The sequence below is a fragment of the Salvia hispanica genome, chromosome 3 (genome assembly GCF_029641045.1).
Source record: "Salvia hispanica isolate PSC_SH4W2 chromosome 3, Shi_PSC_v1, whole genome shotgun sequence".
Classification (NCBI taxonomy): domain Eukaryota; kingdom Viridiplantae; phylum Streptophyta; class Magnoliopsida; order Lamiales; family Lamiaceae; genus Salvia; species Salvia hispanica.
Genome location: NC_142694.1, coordinates 48803765 through 48830562, shown reverse-complemented (window position 1 = coordinate 48830562; position 26798 = coordinate 48803765). Strand labels below are relative to the sequence as shown.

Sequence of the window (26798 nt, the reverse complement as noted above, 5' to 3'; positions counted from 1 at the left end):
ATGATTCTCTTTATTTGCGACGAACACTTTACTAAGGCTAAAGTTTGCAATGTTAATTTGTCTTAAGAAATACGTCGATAAATGTTATTATTATTTCCCGACTTCAATCCCTTTGTTACCAACACACTTTTACATTTTTGTATTACTTTTTTAATGCTCCAAACACTATCTTTTCATACATATGAATACCTCTTTCGCCTTGTATTTTTTTCGCTCCAAAACATGTATCTTCCTCTTAATGTTGTCTCTTAAGATCTTATATTTTCTCACTATGTTCAGCAGCAATGACATGGTTGGTTTAGTTCCTCGTTTCGGTGGGCAAACTCGGTTCTGCCCAATCTTTGACGCCCTATCCTTGGGGAACCCAAGATCTCTACATCCCATACATGGGCGGCATGCCCGACATGTCCGAATCCCCACACAGTCATTGGACAAAATCCAATGTACCCGTCGGGGGAAATAAAGCAGATCTACGAAAGGTACGCTGACACCCTTGAGGATCCAATCATCGAAAACAACCAAAAAGCGAAGACTTTTTTTGGATAGAGTTGCTTAGACATACGACTGGTCTCACTTGTAAAAAGATATGGGCTCATTTCGAATGAGCTCAGCAATACAGAAGTTTTGCACCATCAACAACAACGAGGAGAAAGAACGAGCTAGTGGCACAATTAAGCCAAATATTTTTGAAGTTATCATTAAATTCTATGAGACCTATAACAATATGTCTTTCAAGTATGTCTTAATATTGGAGAAAGTTCTTCACAGCAACAAGTAGATGAATGCCATAGAGTCAGTTAAGACCGAAGTGCACAAAATAAAGGTTGAGGCCTGTAAAGGAAAAGATGATGAGGTGTTGGTGTTATTTTTTAAATAAGGAATGTGGTAAAAAGCGGCACGAGACCCAACTAAGGGACGTGCATTCGTAGATAAGGGTCGTTCGTTGTACATGGCTAGGCTACCAAGAATGAAGTGAATGAACTTACAGGCAGCACCGTTTACAAGTTCCAAATTGGATCCAAGACGAATGCAAGACTCAGATCTCAGAATCAATGTACTATTTTCATATTACAGAAAAAAATAAAGTACCTTTTGATGAAAGACTAACAAAGTAAAACTCACCACACAAGTATATTATTGATCTTCTTACAGTTAAGAATTGTGACAATTCCAGAACTCTCTACACATGATGCCAAAATTAAGACAAGAATACAAGGTGCCTACCGGTATCAAAAGAAGATCATCCAGTTGAAGGTTCTCCCACAACTCTAAGAACAAGCCATAACCGTATGTTGTCGAAGCAGTCGAACCAACTTCCTAACTTAGCATGTAGCGTGAAAAGTTTTCATGATGAATACTGGAACCATCATGAGTCTAGCTTTGGTATCGGGAGATAAATCTTGGAACTTTCATACCAAATCCATGATTCGCCCTCTCAACGCTGTTCAACAATCAAAGTTTTAGCAATGGATGGAAGGAAGAGATTTATGCACTTGTGGTGATATTGGTGCTCTTAGAATTACTGACTTCTTTCGATTCAGTCAGCATATTTTCGACTAGACTTTGAGGGATGTTTGAAATGAAATGAATTAGATGAGATTCACTAAATCTGATATGCAATGTCAATACATTTTTGTTGGAGCAAAGCAGACATGCAAAAATGAGCACTTGATGAAAAAAGTAAGAAATTTTATCTTATTTATGAATCTCATAAATCATGATTATGCCAAGCAGCAGAACACGAGGAATGTCGCTTATACGTTAACACAAGATAAATGAGATAATGTTCTCAAGCATGTATATTAGCAATTTCTTGCATTTAAATGGATAAACGTACCTAGGGGCGAGTTTGCCTATGCTGTCAAGTTCTTCCCCAGTGTCCTCATCGACAACCTCTCCAGAAATCTTAACGAGATAAGATCTGCCACTTAGAATTGGAAGACCTCTTCCAGCAAGTAAGTCTAAATCTTTCTGGTGAAGCTCCCTGCCATTGACAACGACCCCTGTGTTTCCGGCAGCACACTTCTCCGGCATTGGATAATTGAATTCCTCAATGTTCGGCTGCCAAAACAATTAAATTTTCCATGTTGGACTCTTATGGCTACAACAATAACTACACATCTTTTCTTGTGATATTTAATGCTCATTATTAAAGAAGCTCGGTGAGGGGAAGTATTTTGATGCTTCAGATATATAAACTCACCATGATAATGCCCAGACAAGGAAAGCCCATCACACCCCAAAATCCGGCACGTACATCATACCTGGATTGTTTAAACATTGGTTTAGTCTGTATTAGCATTCTGGATAAAATGGGAGAATCAATAAGACACAACGCTAAAAAATGCAAGGCTAAAACCCCAATACCGGAACCAGGAAAATGCATAGGGTGTATGTTGAGTGATAATATAGCTAGTTGATTTTTTTTTTTTACTCGAAAGAAAGGCATTAGTTAAAAAACAATGGCAAACTCATATGCATGCCGGTTTGTTCCAATACATAATCGACAATTTTATATTGTGCTGAAATTGCATACCAATACTCTCCAGGTTGAATCGGCCCAGCCAAGAGTTCAGCCTTCTGAACGAGATTCTCCGGTATCAAGTGCCCGTTTACAAAAACTTGTGATGTACCAAGTTCTGCATTTGGAGCCCATTTCATGAAGTTTCCGGATCTACTGTCGTCAAGACCTGAAGATGAAGACTCTGCACCTTTGTCACAAGTGTCCTGTGATATATAGCTCTTCGGAAATTCTTTTGACTCGATCTCAGTTGACACAGCCGAGTCTCGTACAGAATTCTGCCAAGTGGCATTGCGGTCTAACTCAGATTTTGTAACTTTGTCCCCATTGTCACATTGGCCGACTAAACTACTAGGCGAACAATGATCAGGGGATTCCTCAGTAGACAAAATAGGAGGTGGGAGTGACTCGACTTTTATATGTAGTTCTGCAGATGAGGAACCATGCTTTTCGGGTGGAAGTGTATCTTCCATTATATGTAGTTCTGCAGATGAGGAACCATGTTTTTCGGGTGGAATAGTATCTTCCATTATATGTAGTTCTGCAGATGGGGAACCATGTTTTTCGGGTGGAAGAGTATCTTCCATTTGCTGATCCTTGGAGGGACTCGAAACTGAAGAAAGCGAATCCAAATGCTTCTCACATTCATCAGAACTGGACTTCTTGTCTGTTAGAGAAACCTTGGGAACAGAATCATCATTAGAATCAGAGCACGCATACGCCTCAGCTAATTTTGAACCGCCCTCTTCGTAACCAACATCTCCATCCACTGCCAAGCTAGAACAATCATCCATCTCAGTCACTACATGGTCAAAACTTCCAGAAACTGGCAGAGTCAAAGCCTTGTTCCCGAGTTCAAACAAGAATACCGAAGAACAAGCCCCACATTTTAGCTTCTGTTGCCTTTTTTTCAATGAAATGTGTTGTTTAGGAAGCCTCAGCGATTCAAAGCAACTTGTGCATGCTATGAAAGGAGCCCCACCTGCAACAGGACGCATCATAAGCCCATTTGTACGAGATTCCTGCACCTTTCTAAGACGAGCCTGATGAATTCCATCGTCTTCAAAATCAAGATCTGTGGAATTGGGTGTTATAGATGGCTGAGAACGAGAACTACGTGAGTTGAAGCCTCCAGAACGATAACCCTGTGGCTCGTGCCCAATAGGATGCATACGGTGATGGTTGTCGGGGTTAGATAGCACGTGTGGAGGTAAATCCCAATCCTTATCGAAACAGTGCACGCAAGAGCAGGTAGGACTGTGAAAGAAGTTTGCATCTGGATGATCCACATTGCCACCATAACCATGGCGACGGTTATGATAGGGCTGATGCAAGTATTTAGTTTGTGGGTGACCATACCCATACGGTCCCCGGGCATATGACAAGCCTTCATCTTGGTATCCGCTGCGAAAATGTGGATCCCTATGGACGTAAGGAGCATATCCAGACGCTTCACCCAAATGAGGGCGTAGCTGGTTTACAACGTGTGAAGTAGTCAGCGCTTCTTGAAGATAAGCAGCACGACTTCTGGGATAAGGATCAGGAGAAACCATCACATCAGTTTTCCCAGACACTTCACAAGACCGACTAAGATGATCCTTCAACTCATCAAGCTTTCGCAGGAGCTCAGCCCGACAATTCTCCAAATTCTCGAAACTGGACACCCCATCAATGTCACGATTCATATATCGTCCTCCTTCACCCTGCGCATAATACGAGTTCCCATTGTAACCAGACGGCCCTTGATCACGATAGAGATAGTAATTGTCTCTCCCCTGTCCGGAAGCACCTCTGGCCGGTGAAGAAGACGACCCCGGCCTCTTACCAACCACGTGCCTTCGGTCCATACTAAGCCTCGGCCCCCAATTAAAACCAGATTTGTTATACTAATGAAGATGTCTGCACCATGAACTGGCCCAATTCACATTCAAGATTCAATTTTTCCCAAATTTCTATTAACAAAGTAAGAATATGAATTGTTTAGACCTCTGATACTTTCTGTTTCTCTCCTGCTAACCCCAATTTCAGAATCAAGGTCTGTAAAACAGTTAAAATCCCATTACACAATTGTTTCAACTTCATCCACCAACAAAGATTTGATTCAGCACTGCATCTCTAATGAGTAATCAAATAAATGAAGGTCATGATTTGGAAATATCAAGATTCAAAACTTGTCAACAGAAATACAATTTTAATAGAAGCAAATACTCAATTCCCCAGGTGATAGGGCACAGTCTTTTTCAACACATAAGTACAATACAAAAGGATAAACACACACACAAAATGAATTTTACCTTTTAGAGGTAGAGCAGCACAGGAGATGGAGAGAGAGAGAGAGAGAGGGGTATGGGAAGGAAGGGGGTTTTCACGACGAGTACAGCTCAGCAATCACCAACTGCACATCAACAACTGCCATTTCGTTTAATTTCGTAACTGCATTTGGTTGGCTAATTTTCTAAATCTGTAAATTATGTTTGGATTCTGTGGTTGTACGCTACCAGACAGAGTAGAAACGAGAATATGTAATTTCTCAATTAGCAGAAAGCAGATAGATATATCTCAACTCAACCTCAACTACCAAAAATGAATAAGGGAACAAGTCAATGGTATTGGGATGAATAAAAGAACGCGATTTAATTAGTGAACAGTCGCATTCAAAGACTGAAAAGTCAGACTAGACTTTCCGGCACACAATTAAACCAAAATGTTTCAAAAACAGATTAAAGAAGAAACTTTTTCCTCAAAAACAAAACAAAGCTGCTAAATTTTTCTTCCTCTTCTATGAAAAGGTGAGATTTGCTTTGCATTTGGGGATGGGTGAACTTTACGATGAGTACAAAAATGTACGTAGTACTAACAAGGTTGCCGACATATTTTTGAGTTGACTTTTCTCAACTACTTTTGACCTTATAATAGTGGAGTACTACAAATTATTTATACCAAATTACTTATTTTCAAGTCATATTTTCTCTAGAAAGAGAAAGAGTCATGTCAGTTTGAAATTTTCAAACTCTTTCTTTGAGGTCATGGTGCCGATATTCGCATGATGGGTAGGGTGTAATCAAGTTGGCTTATAAATTTCTTTCAATTTAATAATATACTGTATAGGTATGTTTTAATGCATAAATAATGAAGTACTTTCTTCATTTATAATAATTTGTCACTATTTAAAGCCGTACAGATTTTAAGAAATGTACCCCTTCATCCTGGCTAATTATAAGTTGTTTTCTTTTTGAGATGTCCCAACTAAGTTTAGTCATTTTCTTTTTTTTATAAAAAAACAAAACATTCATTTACTCTTATTTTATTCTCTCTTTATTTCTTTTACTTTATTCATCTCTTCTACTTTTCAACACAATTTCTTAATCTTCGTGTCTAAAAGTTTTGATTCAACTTAATTGGGACGGAGAAAATAATAAATAGAAAGCAGGTTGAAAAAGTTAGTAGCATATGAATTTTGCTTTATATGAGTATTAGTTTTATAATAAAACATGAGCGAGAATGAGTTAGTAGAATGTGGGGTCTATTACCAACAATAGTAAATGTAAAAGGTGACAAATTTACGAGGACAAATAAAAATGAAAATAAGTGATAAATTTTCTGTGGCGGGGGATTACTACATAAAAAGAGAAAAATGGATAAAGTTAAAGATAAAAAATACTCACTCCATCCCCGATTAAGAGTCACACTTTGATCGGACACGAATTTTAAGAAATGCAAAGAAAAGTTGGTTGAAAAAGTTAGTGGAATGTGAGATCCATTTTTCTTATATTGATTTTATAATAAAATGTGAGTGGATTGAGTTAATAGAATGTGAGACCTAATTGGGGACGAACCGAAATGGAAAAGTGTGACTCTTAATTGGGGACGGAAGGAGTACTAATGATTAAAAATCATTGAAGGAGTGGGGAAAAAGATGGAAGCGTAGTTAAGAGAACGAGTACTTTGATTTGATTTGATTTGATTGGATTTGTTATAACTGTTGACAATTTAAGAGCATCCGCAATGGTGCTTAGGCCAGCCATTCTCTCCTCTGCCACGTCAGCAACACTAAAAAAACCACCTGCCACGTCAGATTTAGGCCAGCCATAGGCCAGCCATAGGCAAGCCGCAATAAAAACAATTCAAAATATACTACATTTACGGAATTAAAATTCCGATTAAAATACGGAATTAAATTTAGACACGTATACGGGAAAATTCATTAATTGCATTTATAAAAGTTACATAGATAAAAAAAAAGTACATACATAATAAAGAAAAAAAACTATCGTCGTGCAGTCCTTCGTGCCCACAACTCTTCAATTATATCCTTTTGGAGTTGAATATGAGCATCCACTTGGCGCGTGTTGGCAAATTCCTTGAGTCGGTCGGCTTCATCGAGAGGTACCCCCTGTCGTACACTAGGGGTGGCCGTTCCGTGGCTTGGATCGGCTTCATCGTCACTGACCCAACTAGTCAGTTGTACGCCTTCGTCTTCGACGATCATGTTGTGTAGGATAATGCAGGCGTACATTATCTCAGAAACGCATCCGATATCCCACAAACGCGTTGGGCCCTTGATTGCCGCCCATCGAGACTGGAGCACACCAAATGCGCGCTCCACGTCCTTGCGCGCCGACTCCTGTCGTTGCGCAAAGTAGGCCTTCTTTTCATCACTTGTTTGTCGGATCGTCTTCACAAAGACCGGCCACCGAGGGTATATCCCATCCGCCAAGTAGTAGCCCATATCATGCCGGTTGCCGTTGGCCACAAAAGAGACGGCTGGACCGACGCCCTGGCACTTCTCGTTGAAGAGGGGAGACGAGTTCAGGACGTTGAGGTCGTTGTTCGACCCGGCTACCCCAAAATACGCATGCCAGATCCACAGCCGGTAATCAGCTACGGCCTCGAGGATTATCGTGGGGTTCTTTGACTTGTAGCCGGTCGTGTAGGCCCCCTTCCAGGCAGTCGGACAGTTCTTCCACTCCCAATGCATACAGTCTATACTGCCTAACATCCCCGGGAACCCATGCTTCTCCCCGTGCATCTGCATCAAATTCTGACAATCTTCGGGAGTAGGGCTTCGAAGGTACTGCTCACCGAAAATGCTGATCACGCCCCCACAGAACTCCTTCAGACATTTCAGGGCTGACGACTCACCGATGTGGAGGTACTCATCCCACATGTCTGCCGCGCCTCCGTACGCCAACTGCCTGATTGCCGCCGTACACTTTTGGATAGGGGTGTGGCCGGGTCTGCCAGCCGCATCGTGCCTGAAGCGGAAACACATATATTGACGCTCCAATGCCCTAACGATGCGCATAAACAACTCCCTGCGCATTCTGAAACGCCGCCGGAACATGTTGGCGGGAAACCGCAGGTACTCTGCAAGTAGTCCTTGTACAGCCGCTGATGTGCAGCTACGTGATCCCGATTAATCACTGCTCGGTGGTGGACAACTCGTGGAGGGCGAGGTATCGCCTGCTATTCCACCATACGCATGTACCGCTCCATCCCGCGGTTCATGTAGGCCTCCATAGCCTCGTTCATCCTCCGTTCGTACTCCTCAGGATCCACACCACTACCACTACCACTACCACCCGCGTTACTCATCGTTCGATGATGCTCTTGTACAGAAAGTTAGAGAGATAGAAAACCCGTTAAAACAAGCGGTGCAAATGAAAATGAAACGAAAATCGCGTTTATATATGATTTTTAAAAAAAAAAAAAAAAACGAAAATCGGCGCTGGCCGATCGGGCCTCCACAATGGCGGCTAGCCGATCGGCCAGCGACGAGCGATCGGCCAGCCCACGCCGATCCGCTCGCCGAAATCGCCCTCGCCGGTTGCAATGGTTCGGCTAGCCGATCGGCTAGCGCGACGAATCGGCTAGCCGGTCGCTAGCCGACCATTGCGGATGCTCTAAGGATGTCAATTAGGTCCGTCCAGCGGGTTTTGAGCCAACCCTACTCGAGCTGCAGGCTAATCGGGTTGTGATTTTATTGGGTTATAAATATTCAACACTAATTATATGTTCGGGTTTCGGACTAGCCCAACGGGGCTAATAAGGTTGTTACCGATAATATTAATATGTCAATCCAATGCACAATGATAAAAATAGCCATTTTATAGGATTATATCCTTAAATTATGACAATTTTAAGATATAAAACTTAATTAAATATTGATTTAAAGTTTGTACAAATAAAATAAAAATTTAATATATTTTGAGAAATTTTAAACTACTTTAGAAATAGAATATTTTGTATGGTTAATCTGAAATTTTTAATTTACTTATCAATTATAACATTTATTAATAAAAATCCAAAGTATATGTATATTAAATATAACATTGAATGTTTTTTTATTATGTTATAAAAATAATTAATTAAATGTCCAATTATGTGTCAAACATGAAGAAATAATAGACAACAATTGTACCTAGGTCCAACCCATCGAGTTGTAATTCTAACCTTCTAAATTTATCAAGCTATTTGGGCCACATTCCACAGAACGGACTGTACTGACATCCCTAACTGACATGGCTGCTTCGTCGACCAATTTTAACCCCTTTAATTTCTTTTAAAGATTCCTGAGCTTGATTTAGAGAGTGTAACAAAGTGTCTTAATTTTAGAAGATTTTTGGGCTAAGTTTTTTGCATATTTTCGGTCTAAATTTTATGCAAGTTTTATAAGTATTCTGCAACTAATTTTGCTTTAACTATGCTGGCGAATAAATTGTTTGTCATTACATTTTATGGATATCATGCACACACATATTGGGAAATTAAGACAATGAGAACAATAGTTGTATATCTCCATAAATCATGATGATCATGGTGAAATTCATGAGATATCCCACAGTATTGACACATTTTCAATGCAAATGAACCTACTCACGTTTAAAATGATAACCATAAACATGTGCAAAACCAACTTAATACGTCTCGAAGGCATAGTTGTGCACCTAGAAGACTGATTCTAATAGTTTAGAACTAACGACTAACCTAAGACTTATACTAAAGGGATGGTAGATGTTGATCGACAAGTATTTGGAAAACCTAGATGTTTGAGATAAACTCGATGTATTTTATTCTAGTCTGGGAACTATCAAACTGGTTGAATTGTCACCTTGGATTAGAACCCATAAGTTGTAAATGCTCTTCAAAAGAATCCCGACCAAGTTCACATATCATCCAAAAATGCAAAAAACTAAAAACTTATCATGAAGGCATGAATTCTATTTTTTTAATCTCTAATTAGTAAAAGAAGGTTGGATTCCCCTCCAAAAGGAAAAATAATACAGTAATAACAAACAAGATTTTTGAACTCATATGATATCTATTAGTACATTATCTGTTGCTGAAACAAATCCAAGAAAAGAGTTTAGAGTATCGAGTTGTCGTCTTCTTCTTCTTGTTCCTCGGAGCAGTTTCCTCTCTGTGAAATTGAGAAGTGATCATATGCTTGTCGATGATATATGCAATCGAGGTTAATTCATAAGCATCATAGAGTGGAGTCCCACAGTTCCACACATCATCTATTGCTTTCACACTAACCGAACCTTCTTTCTTCTTCTCCTTCTCCTTGTTCTTCTCCATAGTTACCTATTCAATGTGTATATACTCAACTCCTTTGATTTTTTGAGTTTTTCAAGGGTGCATATAACAGTTGGTAAAATTGAGTCAAAGTTTCAAAGATTACTAATAGAATGCAAGGTGAGTGATAAAATTCCAGATAGATTTTTTGTATATGTTGACTAAATATATATTGTCAGTTACTAAAATTATAATTATGGCCTCAATGCATTTAATTGTGTATTAAATATAAGAGTCAACGCCTTCGTTAGCTCTTTAATATGAATAGATTACTATTCAAGAATCAAGATTCAAGATTACTCTAATTTATATGATTTGAATATTAATTTTTTCGATTAAATAAAAGGCTAAATCATGAGAAAATCGATTAGCAACAAACTAACAAAGTTTCAAAGAAAACTAAAACCAAAACAAAAACAAGGACAATTCTTTCCCATCCGCCACAAACCATACCAATTTTTTTACTCAATATGACACATTAATATTACTTCCTCCGTCCCATAAAAATAGGTCATTTGGGTTGGCACGAGTTTTAATGTGTAATTAGTAAAATAAGAGAAAAAAAAATAGTTGAAATTGTGTAGTGGATGGTGAGACTCATAAATAATACTCCCTCCGTCCCACAAGCTCCGTCCACAAAAGATGTTACACTTGTGGGACGGTACGAGATTTTAGGAGGTTTTGTTTTGTATGTTAAATGGAGAGAGAAAATATAATTTTTATATTCATGTGAGAGAGAACTTTTTCCAAAAAGGGAAATGTGACATCTTTTGTGGGACAAACTAAAAATGAAAGTGTGACATCTTTTGTGGGACGGATGAAGTACTAAAGTAAAAGAGAGAGAAAATAGTAACTAGAAAAGATAAATTGATATGAACTATTTGTATGAGACGGACGAAAAAGAAAATACGACCTATTTCTATGGAATGGAGGGAGTAATATATTGTCATCACAAAACATATCAATTACTGAAATTAATTCAGAACAAAACTGATATTCATAGATCAACAAACTGATGTTGAATAAAAAATATGCCACAACAGTTATATATTAATATATTTATAAACTGATTTTGTATTTTGACTTTTAAGAAAAAATATGTCATGAGTCATGTCCTTTATCACCATTTTATAGCTATAAAAACTTTGAATGACAAATTTCTTGTAAATTTGTTTTGGCTGTTTTCTCTCTTTCGGTTTCTTTGTTAAAAAAGTGATCTTCTTAATTAATTCCACTCCTCCCTTTAACTGCATGCTCTAGATATAACATTCGTTGCGACATCTTAGTCAAAACAAGAGAGGTACAACCAAATTCTTTTGGACAAAAGCGGCAAATTATTTTATTTTATTTACAAAAAACAAATAAACACGAAAGCAAAATATCAAAATTATAATTTGCGAATTCTCTCAAAATCTAGAGAAAGTAAAAAATGGGTGTGGGAAAAAAACTCAGAGAGCTTCCGTTAATTGCATATTAATTCTCTCTAACAGACGAACATAGAAAAAAAAACCTTTCAATAAGAAAGTTGCATTAGAAATATTAAAAAAAAACAGAAAAAGGAATCATCCAATGCCATTAAAAAAGAAACCGATAATCATAAAAAGCAAAAATCAATTGAATTTATGTAGCTATTTATTTTGTTAATGTTGAACTCTCTAATTAAGGTCATGAAATCGAACTCACCTGGAAAATTTCTGGCCAAGATCTTGTGAGGCGGCGAAGAGCAGAGTAAATCCGATGATGCCACAAAAATTAATACAACTGAATATAGGTTTATTAGTGTGCAAAAATATTTGAATATATGAAAAGAAATGTGTGTGATTGAAAATATATAAAACAACGCCATTAAATTTTCAGTCCAAACAAAAGTCCAACTAACTAGATGAGACGAAATTAACTTTTTTTTGTCCCCATCGGAATATTGTGTCATTGACCTTTATCTTGTTTGCAATTAATAGAATGAAAATTAAGATGAGGGAGTCTAGAACAAGAACTATTTGGATTTTGGATGCACCAAAAGAAAAAAGGATGACCCTGTTTGGAAAATTAAAAGTTCCAAATTTGTGTTCAAAGGGCGATTTATTTGGCAAAGATTAAATCATACAAAGTAATCTGATTCTTTAATTATAAATTTAAGTACGTAGTTTGCTATTTTTTATAAAATAAGAAAAAGTAATATGAATTTTGAAAACAAATAGAGTGGTGCAATTTTCCAAGAGTTTTATTCTTTAACGTTTCTTAGTTTCTTAGCTATTCTCTTTCCTACTAGTAGATTATTAACTAGTCATTTATAAAAGTCGGACTCGTGACATTTTTGCAACAACTTAAACGTATATGGACACATTTATTTCATGGTGCAAGTAAGTATATCATGAGTAAAATATGACATGAATAAGTAACAACTTACCCTTGACCTTACAAAAATGCGATCCTTATTTGTGAGTCATATTCCTTATCTTCGTTATGAGAAAATATTCAGTGGACCTTCCATACCAAAGTGTCATTATGAGGTGGTGTACTCAACTATTTAATTTTTGACAAATGGAAACATAAATGACTAGACATGCCAATTAATGAAGTAGAAGGTATTTATTAGACCATTTTCATAGAATATTGCATAATCTTAATTTTTAAAATATGAAAATTATCAATATTTTTTCTCCATATATAAATATATTGACACATTTATATAGTTAAAATTTAATTTTTATTTTCATATTAAGCTACTAAATAAATATATAACCTATTTAATGCATTAAAATCTAAAAAAATCTTTTAAACCACTTATATGGAATATTGTATAATCTTAAAATATAAAAATTGCTAGTAATATTTTTTCGTTCTATATATAAATATATAAGTTTGTGTTAAAATGACAACCCCTCTTAAAATGACAACATGACAACGCTTATACAGCAATATTGTAAACTCTACACAGCAATATCCAACACGTTAGACAACAATCTATAGATTGCTGTCTAACGTGTTGGATATTGCTGTTCAAGAAAAATTGTTGTTTAAAGGCTACAAAATTGCTGCCCGTCTTTTTTGGTTTTTTTTTTTTGCCACGTGGCAGCTTATTATTCGTCCACGTGTACAAATGATTGGCTAGAAATGGTGGTATGGTGTTATTTTAAGGGGTGGTGGCACCCTAACATGCCCCTATATTTACGTACTTAAATAGTTATAATTTAATTTGTACTTTCATACATTAAGTTACTAAGTTCATATAACTCTTTAAAGCACTAAAAAATAGAAATTAAATTATGATCATACTTTTTGTTTGTGTGCATTTTCACTTATATATATATATATATATATATATATATATATATATATTTTTATGTATAAATATATAAGAAAAAGAAAATTATAAGCATAAAATTTAAATAACACTAACAAAGTTTTGTACTCCGTTATAATACTTATTTTTTGTTGTTGTCAAAAGATGATGAATACATATAAAATATTATTATTATATTATATATATATATAGGGGAGCATTAAGCTTCTTTTACCCCTTCTTTAGATACTATTTCCTTCTTAATATCATCCACTAGATTATAGTAGTGGATGGTCAAGATCAATCTTGGTAAATGGATCCCGGTTTGCATTATTGGTCATATGTTGTGCATTATGAGGGTGTAATAGTAATCATACAAAATCTGAGAAACGTTTTAAAACGGAAACTCCGATAATTTAGCAGGATTTTCTTAGTCCATCCATCTTCTCATTCTCTCTCTCACTCCATTCCATCAAAACATGATTGAAAAACTTCTCCCCTCATTCAAAGCCAGTAAACCCTAGCCGCCTCCCACAACCGAGAGAAACCACCGCTACCGTCAATTATCTCAGAATCGAGCCTTCGATCGGAGATTCGGAGTCACATAGTTCAGGGTTTTTACGCTTGCGCCGTGGGACGTCGATTTATCTACTTTCTACGAAAACGGTGTGCTTCTAAATTCTCGATTTGTAGTTAGAAACACTCCAAATCGTCGTTTTTTTGTCATTAACGGCTCGGCACAGTAAGCGATCATCCTTTTTTTTCGCCGATTGAGTTCGTATTTGCAATAATGCACAAATTATTTTTGCGTTTTTTTATTGGTAAAATATGAAATTGTGAGCATTAGATGTAGGGTTATCCCATTTTTCAAGTATATTGTTGGTCTCTGAGTTGTATTTGGTTTGTTGTTTGAATTTGGGGTTTAAGACGTCCTGAATTCGTCGATTTTGCTGTAAAAATACGAGTTTTGGTTTTCAATTTTTGTAGATGCTTTATTTTTGTCACGATTTTGGTAATTTTATTTAAGATGAAGAATGGTTTTTTGTGGGTTCTGTTGACGAATTTGCTTTGGTTCTGGTGTATAATCTAAAGTGGTTTCTGTTGTTGTTGTGTTTGTTAGTTTTGGGATGTCGAAAAGAGGTCGCCCCTTCAAAAGCCAGCCCACGCAGACCGAAGGTGAGAATGCATTGCCATTTTACCAAACTGATAGTATCTTCTCCCTTATTTTGGTGCATTATTCAGTATTTTTTGTGCATTTGTATCCTTATTTTTTGCATTACAACTCTATTCCAACTCTGTTCAATTGTTGCTTGAAGTGTTGTCCGTTTTTGTCACATTACTATGTACATTTGTTGCATTATTTGGTTGGCTTTCAACATTATTGATGTATGTACATTTTACCAAACTGATAGTAACTTCACCCTTATTTTGGTGCATTAGTCAGTATTTTTGGTCCATTTGTATCCTTATTGTTTGCATTACAACTCTATTCCATCTCTGTTCAATTGTTACTTGAAGTGTTGCCTGTTTTTGTCACATTATTATGTGCATATGCTGCATTATTTGGTTGGCTTTCAACATTATTGATGTATGTACATTTTACCAAACTGATAGTATCTTCTCCTTTATTTTGGTGCATTATTCAGTATTTTTTGTGCATTTGTATCCTTATTTTTGGCATTACAACTCTATTCCATCTCTGTTCAATTGTTGCTTAAAGTGTTGTCCGTTTTTGTCACATTATTATGTACATTTGCTGCATTATTTGTGTAGGTCATTGTTGATGTATGTGGTGATTTGTAAGTCGAAGATTTACTGGGCATCATAGATATACGTTATTAGGTTGAAAATATGCATTATTATATGCTCTGTCAATATTATCATAAGATCAGTTATGCACATTATTCTATGATGTGTAATATATTGGTTTCCTGTTTTTGCAGAATTACATTATTCTGCATATGTATTCGTCATTTAATTATACATTTTGGTAGTCAGAGGTGTTCATTTGTGCATTATTTGCTTGGATTTGTACATTATTTATCAAGTAGAATGCATTATATAATATAAATGTGATACATTATTGATACCTCCGATTTTTGGACAGCAGCTTCGCTGCCTAGGTTGGACATTGACGAAGCAGTCGATAATGTTATTCCAATTGTGATTGCGCAAAAGTTCAGGGAGAGATTGGCTGAGCAAAGGACCGAGACGAGTACCTCTTATGAAGACACAAAAATTGTATAATGGATGTAATTAACATAATAATGTACAGAATGTGCTTATTAATGAACTGTACTTGAATAATAATGTACAGTAAGTTAAGTCCTTGTGAACAATAATGTACAGCTTCATGAATAATAATGTACATTAACAGATTAAAAATGTAAAATTATTATGCATAAAATGTTGACACTAGTAGGACTAATAAGACTAAAACAACGAATTGAATAATAAGACTAAACCGAAAATCAAAATACATCAACATTTCCTCTTGCCCTTACGAAGCTCTTTCTCCTTCGCCATCTCTTTAAGCATTGGACAGTTTCTACAATCGTTATGGCCCATCTCATTGCACGCCTTAATGTAAAAATATTTCAGTGTAATGGATTTTATTTACTCAGTAATGGACGATTTGTGTCTTGTAATGTATATGTTTATGAGACATTTTTGTTGTGATTTTATGAGTAGTTTTAAAAAATGAAATTTAATTCATGTGGTGGTGCTATAACCTAGCCCTATGGGTTGCTAAACCTAATGAGAATGATTCAAACTCTCTGCCCTTTGTGATGGTTCCATTTGTGAGTGAGTACTACAACCTAGCCCCATGGATTGCTAAACCCAAAGGGAATGAATTAAATTTCCTTTCAACATTATTCTCTTCAATCTTTGCATTATTCACTGATCCGTGCACATTATTAGATACTATTGGTACATTAAATAACTAAAATCGTACATTACTTTTAGGAAATATAGGAGTTGTCCATGCCAAATCTGAACGTGTTATCTACATTACACAAACGAAAGTTTTACATTATACACACGAAAAACATCATTAGAAACTGTAAATTTTGGATTGGTTCAAGCAAAAAAATGAACGTTGAAATAAAAACATCACGAATGGTTGGGTGAACTAAGTATAAAGTGTTAATACACAAAATTATACATCTCAATGAACAATCAATACAGGAACTCCATAAAAAAATTGATGCAAAACTTTAGAATCATATACAATTAAATTGGACTAGAACGACAAAAAAAAAAAGAACTGTTGAAAACATCGAAATCAATGAAGGAATACAAAACTAACTTCTCAAAAAAAAACTATAACACGGGTGAATTTTGGAAACAGTTGCGGTCATCACTGGGTTCTACATCCAAGCTACAACGACTGTATCTCTCCTTACAAATAAATGAAACGTGGGAAATTGTCACGACCACAACTCCCTAGTGCTAGTGAGCGTAGCTATTTCGCGACTAAAAATTCTCAATAATCAAGGGACAACAATAAAAGGATGAAATCACTTAAATCAATAGTATCAAAGGCATATGGGTTCATAGTCAAAACGTGTTCAGAGTATCAAGACTAAGTTCATAGCTTTCTAGCACAAAATTCTAGATTTGCAGCGGAAGAGTCCAAGACAAAATAGCACGTATGAAGACATGCTACTTTGGGTTACCTAACTACTTATTTAAAAGTCTTGTCCCAACACCTTCGCCTCCTCGTACACGTTCAACCTGCACATTTGAAAATAACATGCAGGGCTGAGTATTTGATATACTCAGTGGGCACATTGCCAAAAATGGTTTTATCTTTAATTGTCAATGCCAGAGTTGAGTGATCACGGGGTTTTACTTAAAAAGACCCGAGTCACTAAAATACTTTTCCTTTAGTAAAGATTTGATTGCGCAATCACATAACATAGATATACCATATCTGAAACTGATGTGAACCGGGAATGTGGCCACATTCCACGACGGTCACTGGACCGGCCAACCCCTTTTGTTAGCTCACGGTCCCCTTATGTGTACACTAGTCCGAGTAGGGTTTGCGGCCCTACTGGGACCCGAATTCGATTTAACTTGATTTGGCATAGCCAAGCAGATAGGTAATCATAAAACAAAACATGGCATGACAACATACTTGAGCAAAGATTCACATTTTCATACTGAAATCACATTTTGAAAGAAATGCCCACCTGATATGCTTATTCTTCAATTTGATTATTCGCTTGGACCTCACTTGCCCTTGAGCAATTTATCCTTTGAAAAATAAATAGCGTAGCACGCTAATTAGTACTTGAACTATTTCTCCTTGGAAGGAATGCATGTACCCTATGGTATAGCACCTATGTCCTTAGTCTTGTCTTACATGATTTTCTTAGTTCTACCTCGGCTTCACTACTCTGTAAAACTTAATTATTCACTTTGCTAAGTCCGGAGAACTTCTATTTTCTTGAAAACAAATACTTGAGCATTTAATAAAGTATGGATTCTTGGAAAATTCACATTTAATAAAGTATGGATTCTTGGAAAATTCACATTTAAATCTTTCATTGAATTTTTCTTAAGGTGAGTCGCCTGCCGGTCGGTCCTTCGCGCCTTACTTTAATATGTTTCCATCTTTGAAAACTCGATAAATTTATTTGGGAATTAATTAATTAAGGTTCAAGCTCAAATTCCTTAAATTAATTCCAAGCTCACATAAATAATTCTCGGCTCAAATATTTAATCTCAGCCCAACTTCTCAATTAAAATTGGTCCATGCTCCATTCTCTCTTTAAAACATTTAGGACCATTTCACCACTAATTCCATTGAGTCCATCTAACTAATTAAGTCAGCCACCACTTCAAATAATTACTAAAGCCCAACTAAAATAAATAAGGTGGCCCAATAAAGAAAAAAAAAGTGTCCAAATATGCTACTTCCTTCTCCATCGTCATTTCCCCCAAATTCCCTTTCCAATTAAAATCCCTAATCTAGAAATGAAGCGAAGCAGCGGCGCCTCCATCTTTTCCTCACGGTTCTTCGCCGTTTCAATCGATCGCCGAAATCCGATGGCGTATACTTTCTCCTCACGCCTCTCTCTTTCCTCCGTCGTCTCCGGTGAATCAACGCCCACCGTGATCCCTTTCTCCTCCGCGAATTAATTGGTGGAGAGGAGGCGTCGCCTCTCTCCCACGGCGTTGCCCTTGGTGAGCAGTCGTCCCCGGCGGCCGCCTTTCGCTGTTGCTCCAGCGGCGAAGTCACCAATCGAGGGGAAAGGCGCCTAGATCGTGGAACTCAGGTTCGTCATCGCGCCTACGTCGTCAGCCTCGGCGAGTGAAGCCGCTGACCGCCCCGCCTCGCCTCTGCTGCGTCGGCAATCGCTTCGTCGCCGGACAGCCTAAAGCTAAGTTCTTTATACAACTTCTTTTAATTTGTTTGGCAGTAGCTTATGTTTTGAGATGAAGTCTTGTACATGCTAATGTTGTGGGAATCTATGGAGCTCTATGTTCTCTAAGTTCTTGGCTAAACCATGTTGTTCTACAATGATGCAAGAGGGATTTGTTGAGGGGGTTACCTCTCGAACTTGTAGCTTGAATCTCTAGTTTCCAAAATTCTCAAAGTTTACTCTCTCTTTGAAGCTCCTATGGGTGTGGGAGTTGTCTGCAAGAACTCTGCAGAAACTCTACTCCAAGCCCTCACTCTCAAACTTGCCATTGTGGCTGAAAATTCAAAGTGTATGAGAAAGGGAGTTCGAATGTGGTGTGGAGTTATTTATAGGCGAAGTGTGGTGTACCCGTGAGGCCTTAAATGGTTGTTGTACCATTTGTTGTTATGCTGCAGCAAATCTCACTTTTAGAGATCACATTGCCTCTCCTTTATGGCTGCAACTTGGTATTTTATGGGTACCTAGTACTAGTTAGTAATTGGAATTGTTTGATTGTGCAGAGAAGCAGGTGGCTGTTGTGCCAAAGGAGCTGCAGGGCTGACTTGCCTCTTATGGTGATTCTTTGGTCATCTATAACTAAAGAAAAGTTGTCTCCATCCCTATGGTAAGAGCCCCTTTTGTTTTCTTTTGATCCTTAGTGGACAAAAACTGATCTCCACCTTGCAGGTCGAGAAAAACTTGGTTGCCAAGCTGCTGTCCGGGACAGCTTGATACCCCGGCCCAACGGCTGATCGGAAAACGGCCGCAACTTTCGGCCCGGAAAAAGAGACCCGATGCCATTTGTTCCATACACATTTATCTTTCCCTTTCTTTGTTTCCTTTATTGGAAGCCTTGTTCTAAGTATTGTAGTATTTTGAAGATTAGTTGTTCGTTTATTGAGTAAGAATTGCTATTCGAAAATTCCTGACATTCTACAATGTAAATTCCAATTGTTTAGTTCATTTGATTTTCACTTCAAGGTTTTTGTTTTGCGAACTATCAACACTAAGCATTAGTAAGTAATGAGTTCTTATTTAACACAACGAAGCAATAGAGCGAAGATTCTTTAGTTCGACATTAAACATCAACGAAAAGGATAATGAAAGAAGCGGGTATTACATTCTACCCTCCTTAACGAAAATTTCGTCCCGAAATTTCGCTTAAGTTACTCAAAGAGCTCTGGGTACTTTTCTTTCATCTTGTCTTCCAATTCCCACGTAGCTTCCTCGTGTCCATGATGCTTCCATAAAACTTTCACTGTTACAATAGATTTATTCCTCAATTCCTTGACCTTCCTATCCAAGATTGCCTCTGGCTTCTCTTCATAGCTTAAGTCTGGTTCCAAAACCATCTCCTCTTGGTGGATTATATGTTTTGGGTCGAACACATATTTCCTCAATTGAGACACGTGAAAAACATTGTGCACGTTCCCGAAACTCGGTGGGAGTGCCAATCTGTACGCCACAGGACCCACTTCTTCTAAAATTTCCTAGGGTCCGATGAAACGTGGTCTTAGCTTGCCCTTGACGCCGAATCTTGTAATCCCTTTAGACGGATATACTTTTAGAAAAACTTTGTCTCCCGCCTTGAACTGCAGATCGGTTCGGCGAGCATCTGCGTAAAACTTTTGCCTATCTTGAGCTTCCTTGATTCTTTCCCGGATCTGGCGGACGACCTCTATCACCTCCTCTACTGAATCCGGTCCCAGCGTCTTTCTCTCACCGACCTCATCCCAATAAAGCGGTGATCTACACTTCTTCCCATACAGTGCTTCGTATGGGGCCATGTTTATAGTCGCCTGATAACTGTTATTGTAAGCAAACTCTATAAGTGGCAGCACTGGCTCCCATTTTCCTCCTCGGTCGAGCACTACGGCTCTTAACATGTCTTCCAAGGTCTGGATTGTTCTCTCAGACTGCCCATCAGTCTGCGGATGAAATGCTGTACTGAAATTCAACCTGGTGCCTAGTTCTTGCTGTAGGCTTATCCAAAATCTAGAAGTAAATTTCGGATCCCTGTCTGATGTGATCGTCACCGGTATTCCATGTAATCGTATGATCTCTTGCACGTAGATCTGGGCTAGCTTGTCCGATCCGTAAGTGATACGAACTGGTACAAAGTGCGCGCTTTTGGTGAGGCGATCTATAATCACCCAAATAGCAATCCTGTCACGAAGTGCGCGCTTTTGTGACCTTGGCAACCCTGTCATGAAGTCCATAGCAATGTGTTCCCATTTCCACTCGGGGATTTCTAGGGGTTGCAATTTCCCATAGGGTCGTTGATGTAGAGCCTTCACTTGTTGACATGCTAGGCACCTTTCTACAAACGACGCTATGCCCCTCTTCATGCCATCCCACCGAAACTGCTTCTTCATATCTTGATACATTTTCGTACTTCCTGGGTGGGCGGTGTAGGGTGTCTCATGCGCTTCGCTCATGATCTCATTTCTGAGAACCTCGTCATCGGTTACACATAATCTCCCTTCAAAAGTGAGGGCGTCATCCGCTTCTTCATGATAACTCACCTCTTTTCCCGACCTCACTTTAAGACGAACTTTCTCTAATGTTTCATCACTCCTTTGAGCCTCAACAATTCTGGCCCTTAAGTTTGGTTCAATCACTAAAGTGGCGATCCTACTTTCCACCATCTCTGGTGCTCTTACTACCTCCAGTCGCATCTTAGCAAATTCCCGTATGAGCTCCTCATTCTGTGTGAGGAAGGTGGCCACTTGGGGCATAGTCTTCCTGCTCAAGGCATCCGCCACTACATTGGCCTTGCCTGGGTGGTAATTTATACCACAGTCATAATTCTTGACTAATTCGAGCCATCTGCGTTGTCGCATGTTTAAATCCTTCTGCTCGAAGTACTTAAGGCCCTTGTGGTCCGTGAAGATCTCACATCGAACTCCGTAGAGGTGATGTCTCCAAATCTTCAAGGCATGTACCACTGCTGCTAGTTCCAGGTCATGAGTGGGGTAATTTAGCTCGTGTGGCCTGAGTTGGCGTGACGCGTACGCAATCACCTTGCCATTCTGCATCAGTACGCATCCAAGTCCAATCTTTGATGCATCGGTGTACACCACATAGCCTGCTCCTGGTGCTGGCACTGCTAGGACTGGTGCGGTGGTCAACTTTTCTTTTAATAGTTGGAAGCTTGCTTCGCACTCCGGCGTCCAATTGACCTTAGCTCCTTTCTTGAGCTGTTGAGTCAGTAGTCTGGCTATTTTAGAAAATCCTTCAATAAACCTTCGATAATATCCAGCCAAACCTAAGAACTTCGAATCTCATTAGGCGTTGTTGGTGACTGTCAACGTTGTACTGTTTCCACCTTTGCAGGGTCCACTCGGGTCCTTTCTGCCGTTACTATGTGTCCAAGGAAGTTCACCTTGTTAAGCCAGAACTCACATTTTCCAAACTTAGCATAGAGTTTCTCGGCTCTCAACGTCTCTAAGGTGGTTCTCAGACGTTTCTCGTGTTCCTTCTCGTTCTTCGAATAGATTAGTACATCATCTATAAGGACTAGGACGAACTTGTCCAAGTATGGATGGAACACGCGGTTCATTAAGTCCATGAACACTGCCAGGGCATTTGTAAGTCCAAAAGGCATTACAGTGAATTCGTAATGGCCGCATCTAGTGCGGAACGCCGTCTTGGGTACATCATCATGTCGGACTTTCAGTTGGTAATAGCCTGATCTCAAGTCCATCTTCGAGAATACACCCGCCCCTCGAAGTTGGTCAAAAGGTCATCAATCCTTGGTAGAGGATACTTGTTCTTGAGCGTCAGCTTGTTCAACTCTCGGTAGTCGATACACATTCTCAGTGTTCCGTCCTTCTTCTTCACGAAGAGCACTGGTGCGCCCCATGGTGACACACTGGGTCGGATGAAACCGAGGTCTAGTAATTCCTGTAGCTGTATCTTGAGTTCTTCTAACTCTTTAGGCGCCATTCTGTATGGTGCCTTCGATACCGAGGCCGATCCTGGTTCGAGATCGATTGTGAATTCTAATTGCCTGTCTGGCGGCAATCCTGGTAGTGCGTCCGAAAAGACATCTGGGAATTCTCGTACCACTTCTACATCCTCAATCTTACGGTCCTCTTTCTCTTCTCCATTCAGATAAACGAGGTATGCAGAGCATCCTTTCCTTATCATAGTGGCCGCTTGTAGCGCAGAATCTATGGACTTTCGTCGCCTCACGGATATTCCGTGAAAGATTGTGGGTTCTTTCCCTGGGTATTGCACAGAGATCTGCCTTTCCTTACAAAGAATGGTAGCGTAGTTCTCGGCTAACCAATCCATTCCCAATATGATGTCGACGTTCCACATCAACATTACATGTAAATTGTGAGCCACTAACTTAAGGTTTCCCATAGTGAATTCTACGTTCGAGCAAGTTCGTGAGGTATCTTTAAGGCCTCCTATGGGTGAGAACACCCTCATCTTATGTTCGATTTCATCAGTAGGCAATTCTAAAGTATCCACGCAAGGTGCTGACATGAAAGAATGACAATAGGTATGTTGAGGAGAGTTCCCATACTTGCTAAATTGTCTTGCTCTTGGTTCCCTGCTCAATCTTAGGCTGTTTCTGCCTCGGTGCAGTAACTATAGTCTGAGTGGGAAACCTCTGGCGTAGCTGCCGCTGGTGATATGGTGATTAGGACTGTCTTTCTTCTTGGCTCAGCTTGAAGTGCCCGCAACTACGGACGCTACCCTTAATAGTCCTGCCTCCCTTCCGTCCTAGTATTCTTGTACAGCATTCCCTGGAGAAATGTCCGCTTCTGCCACAATTAAGGCACCTATGTGTCCTAACTATGCACTTTCCACGGTGGTTTCTTGACCACTTAGCGCGGGGATGGGCCTTAGGTCGGTACTCAACCTTCTTATTGAGATCGGCTTCTTTACCGCCATTCTGCGATGGTTTTGGGGCAAGTTGTTGCTTCTTATTCTCATTTGAAGTACGTTTTCGTTTTCCCGATCGTTCCTTCATTCGTTGGTTTTATTGCGCCATATCTCAGATGATTTTCCTCTTGTCGAAGACATCCGTTCATTAAAACGTAATCTATGAGAGTGTTCATATTTTCACTAGATTTCGTTACCTAACGATGATCTTGATCTCCATTTCCTCGTGGCTCTCCTAGTTCACTTTGTTATTTGTGCCCCAAACGATTAATCACTTAGATAAATAAGTCTTGCACAACGAAAAGTCATTAGGTCTGTACGTATATAAGATTCCTTTACATTTCTCTTTTTGTGGCCTACATTCTATGTATATAGCGTAACGATCCATCCCATAGCAGCTCGTGACCGGCGGCACACAAGTGCGAAAAGTCCAAACAACTATGCCCTTCGTGATTGCCTTGTACTAAGAACTCGATGATTAATCAAACAGTCTTAACTTGGATAGGTACTGATGTCACCTAGAAGAAGCATGACTGCAAATTTCTTTTATTGAAAGGACTATAGAATATCCAAAGGGATAAGAATAACATCTCTTGCTCGACTGTTGTGAATTTTCGACCTCAAATCGTGACAATTGATTTTGAAGGCAAGTACTAAGTTCAATTGAACTTATCGTATCCATTCAAAGAACTTCAAGGTTCAAATGGTTTCAAATACTTAAACCCATCGAATTTGTGAATTCAATTCTTATGGGAACTTGAAAGAACATGAGGTAGGTCATGAGAATAAGATGATACTGTATGAACTCTCAATTTCCATAGTAGGCTTGTCAAATAAGATGGTTAAATTGTCCGTTCAAATTGACTAGATCCGGACATCAAGGATGATGATTTCAACATGTCAAGATCTCAGATGATTAGTCGCAAGAGGGTTTAGAAATGTAAACAATTGCCATTGATTAACGTTGATCATGGTTCACCAACATTATAATGTGGAAATCATGGAAATACATCAATGGATTCACAGGTAGCGACCAAAGTGAAAGAAATATTTTTGGAAAAGTCAACTACCATCAAGGAAAATGCAATACATTAGCCTTAACTTAGTGTTTCAGAAAGAAATCTTGAGCTAGAAATAATGCATGTAGTGGAACTGGACAAGAAAAATTCACTCATATAAGAACGAAATAGTCACAATATGGTTGCCAAATAAGGAGGTGAACAAAAGTTCCACTTATTGTGCCATTCTCTGAGAAGAAATGTCTGAAAAAATCAGCAACTTAAGGGTGAAGTTATACCGTGAGAGTTAAAGAATCTGGGATATTGATTTTATCAATGGTGGGTCATACGGGGGACAACAAACAACAAAGATGCTTGAGAACATATAAGTCTTTCGAATTTAAGATTTGAAAGTAAGTCACCATTTTCGTAAAAAAAAAAAAATAAATAAATAAAATGATAGTGACTTATTACTTGCAAAAACGTGAGTCAATCAAAAGTCTTAAAAAGACGGCAGGACACCCTTGTTCAGGATGTTCAAAATGAGATTATTCTGGAGGGCATGGCCGTAAGCAACTTTAGAGTCGAAGGTTTATGACCGGAGCTTATGAAGTCAACACCTTACATTTTCTGAACAATGAGCTCAACTACTATAGCCAACAAATTGAAAGAGAGTCACAACTTTCGTAGGAGAAAAAAAAATGAGGCATTAGTTGCATAAATCCAAGTCAATCTAAGGTCTAAAGTAGACGAGGGCATTTTCATTAAGGAGGTTCATAGAAAGAAATCGATGGGAATCCAAGTAAGTACTGTTGATCATAATCATCTGTTCCACTTATGTGACACTTTCTTGTTTGTTCTTTCGGAGCTTGAACATGATCAGAGCGTTCCAGGAAACCATAGATTCCAAGCTAGGATTCCTGGTGTTACAACTAATAGCTGTCGTTGAAGGTCATATTTTCATAATGATCTCGATAAGTCAGGACGGTCATTCTCGTAAAACATTGCACTCTCCATCGTGCTTCACAGCGTGCTATAAGCATTGTTTCTAGATCACGTAGCCTCCTTGACTTGCTACGCAAGACTGGATCACTTAATTTGATCGTAAGTACGATATCTTTTCGTGTAAGGATACACCTCCTTTACTGGATCAAGGGTACGCTCATTTTGATTATGATTGAGTTCATGAAGACAAAGGGAACTTCATGTTGTTCCCATCGTTTAAAACGTTCAACAGACGCCCATGTGCCGTAGGTAGTTCCTCGTATCTCGTCTGATCGTTACCATCTAAGAATAGATGGGTTATTTATAAATTGTTAGGTTCATTCTTGTACATTTGGAATTGTTCCAATTACAACATCATGGATCGTGGTCTCGTCAAGAGATAGGGTAGAGGAAAAGGTGTGGGGTCCACTTTTAGACACATTCATCTATATTTCCTCATTCTTAAAACAAAATTAGGGGTTTGCCCTAACTTGCATATACTCGTTCATTTTATCGCTTAGAAAAGCGGTAAGGAAGTCATCAACTTACAACTCTGTTCAAGAGCGTTTAGTCTAACGTACTTCTTAGGCATTCTATGTTCGCATGCGTTAGTCATTCCGTAACTTCCTAAAAAGTTCCTTAATCTATCATCATACTTCACATAATCGAGCATGTGTAACTGATAATACTTTAGCATTTGTCTCAAAGACATCCTTATGCTTAACAATTTAAACTTGAAATTCCATGGTTCGTAGGAAAAATGGAATTTACATGCTTTTCCTTGAAAACCCTGAATATTTTCACAATATCTTCAAAAAGAAATCATTTTTTTTTTTTTCAAGTTCTTTCATGAATAACTGAAAATTTTTCTGGTAAAAACTTCTTTCTTACCTCATTGCTGCAGTTGAACGTGACGAGTCGAGGTGTTGGGTCCTTTTAAGCTTTCCATTTTAGTACTATCCTAGTCTAGTACTATCATTCTCGACTAAGGCTTGAAAAGAAGGTTCTTGGGTCCAGAGCGAAAGAACGGTGCTCTGATACCACTCTGTCACGACCACAACTCCCTAGTGCTAGTGAGCGTAGCTATTTCGCGACTAAAAATTCTCAATAATCAAGGGACA

At 38.4% G+C, this 26798-nt stretch overlaps 1 protein-coding gene and 2 long non-coding RNA genes across 6 annotated transcripts; all 3 read right to left on the bottom strand.

Annotated features, from left to right (window-relative positions):
* Positions 1–1043: 1043 nt before the first annotated feature.
* Positions 1044–5271, bottom strand: LOC125215720 (uncharacterized). Of its 4 annotated transcripts, none has more exons than XM_048117242.2 (6): positions 4816–5271; positions 4508–4636; positions 2537–4420; positions 2204–2264; positions 1838–2061; positions 1044–1441 (listed from the first exon to the last, which is right to left on the bottom strand). In XM_048117242.2, the coding sequence occupies exons 3-6, from the start codon at positions 4366–4368 to the stop codon at positions 1375–1377; spliced, it is 2184 nt and encodes a 727-aa protein (XP_047973199.2). In that variant the 5' UTR covers positions 4369–4420; positions 4508–4636; positions 4816–5271; the 3' UTR covers positions 1044–1374. The 4 variants fall into 4 exon arrangements, with proteins under 4 accessions (XP_047973199.2, XP_047973200.2, XP_088925246.1 ...); XM_048117243.2 differs by having other exon boundaries at positions 4508–4558; XM_089069120.1 differs by having other exon boundaries at positions 2537–4636.
* Positions 5272–9721: 4450 nt separating this feature from the next.
* LOC125209185 (uncharacterized) lies at positions 9722–12064 on the bottom strand. The gene is made up of 2 exons (XR_007174314.2): positions 11783–12064; positions 9722–10108 (listed from the first exon to the last, which is right to left on the bottom strand). It is a non-coding gene; the product is annotated as an uncharacterized LOC125209185 (long non-coding RNA).
* A 4822-nt stretch (positions 12065–16886) lies between these two features.
* Positions 16887–18296, bottom strand: LOC148931011 (uncharacterized). The gene is made up of 2 exons (XR_016137242.1): positions 17582–18296; positions 16887–17120 (listed from the first exon to the last, which is right to left on the bottom strand). It is a non-coding gene; the product is annotated as an uncharacterized LOC148931011 (long non-coding RNA).
* Positions 18297–26798: the final 8502 nt, after the last annotated feature.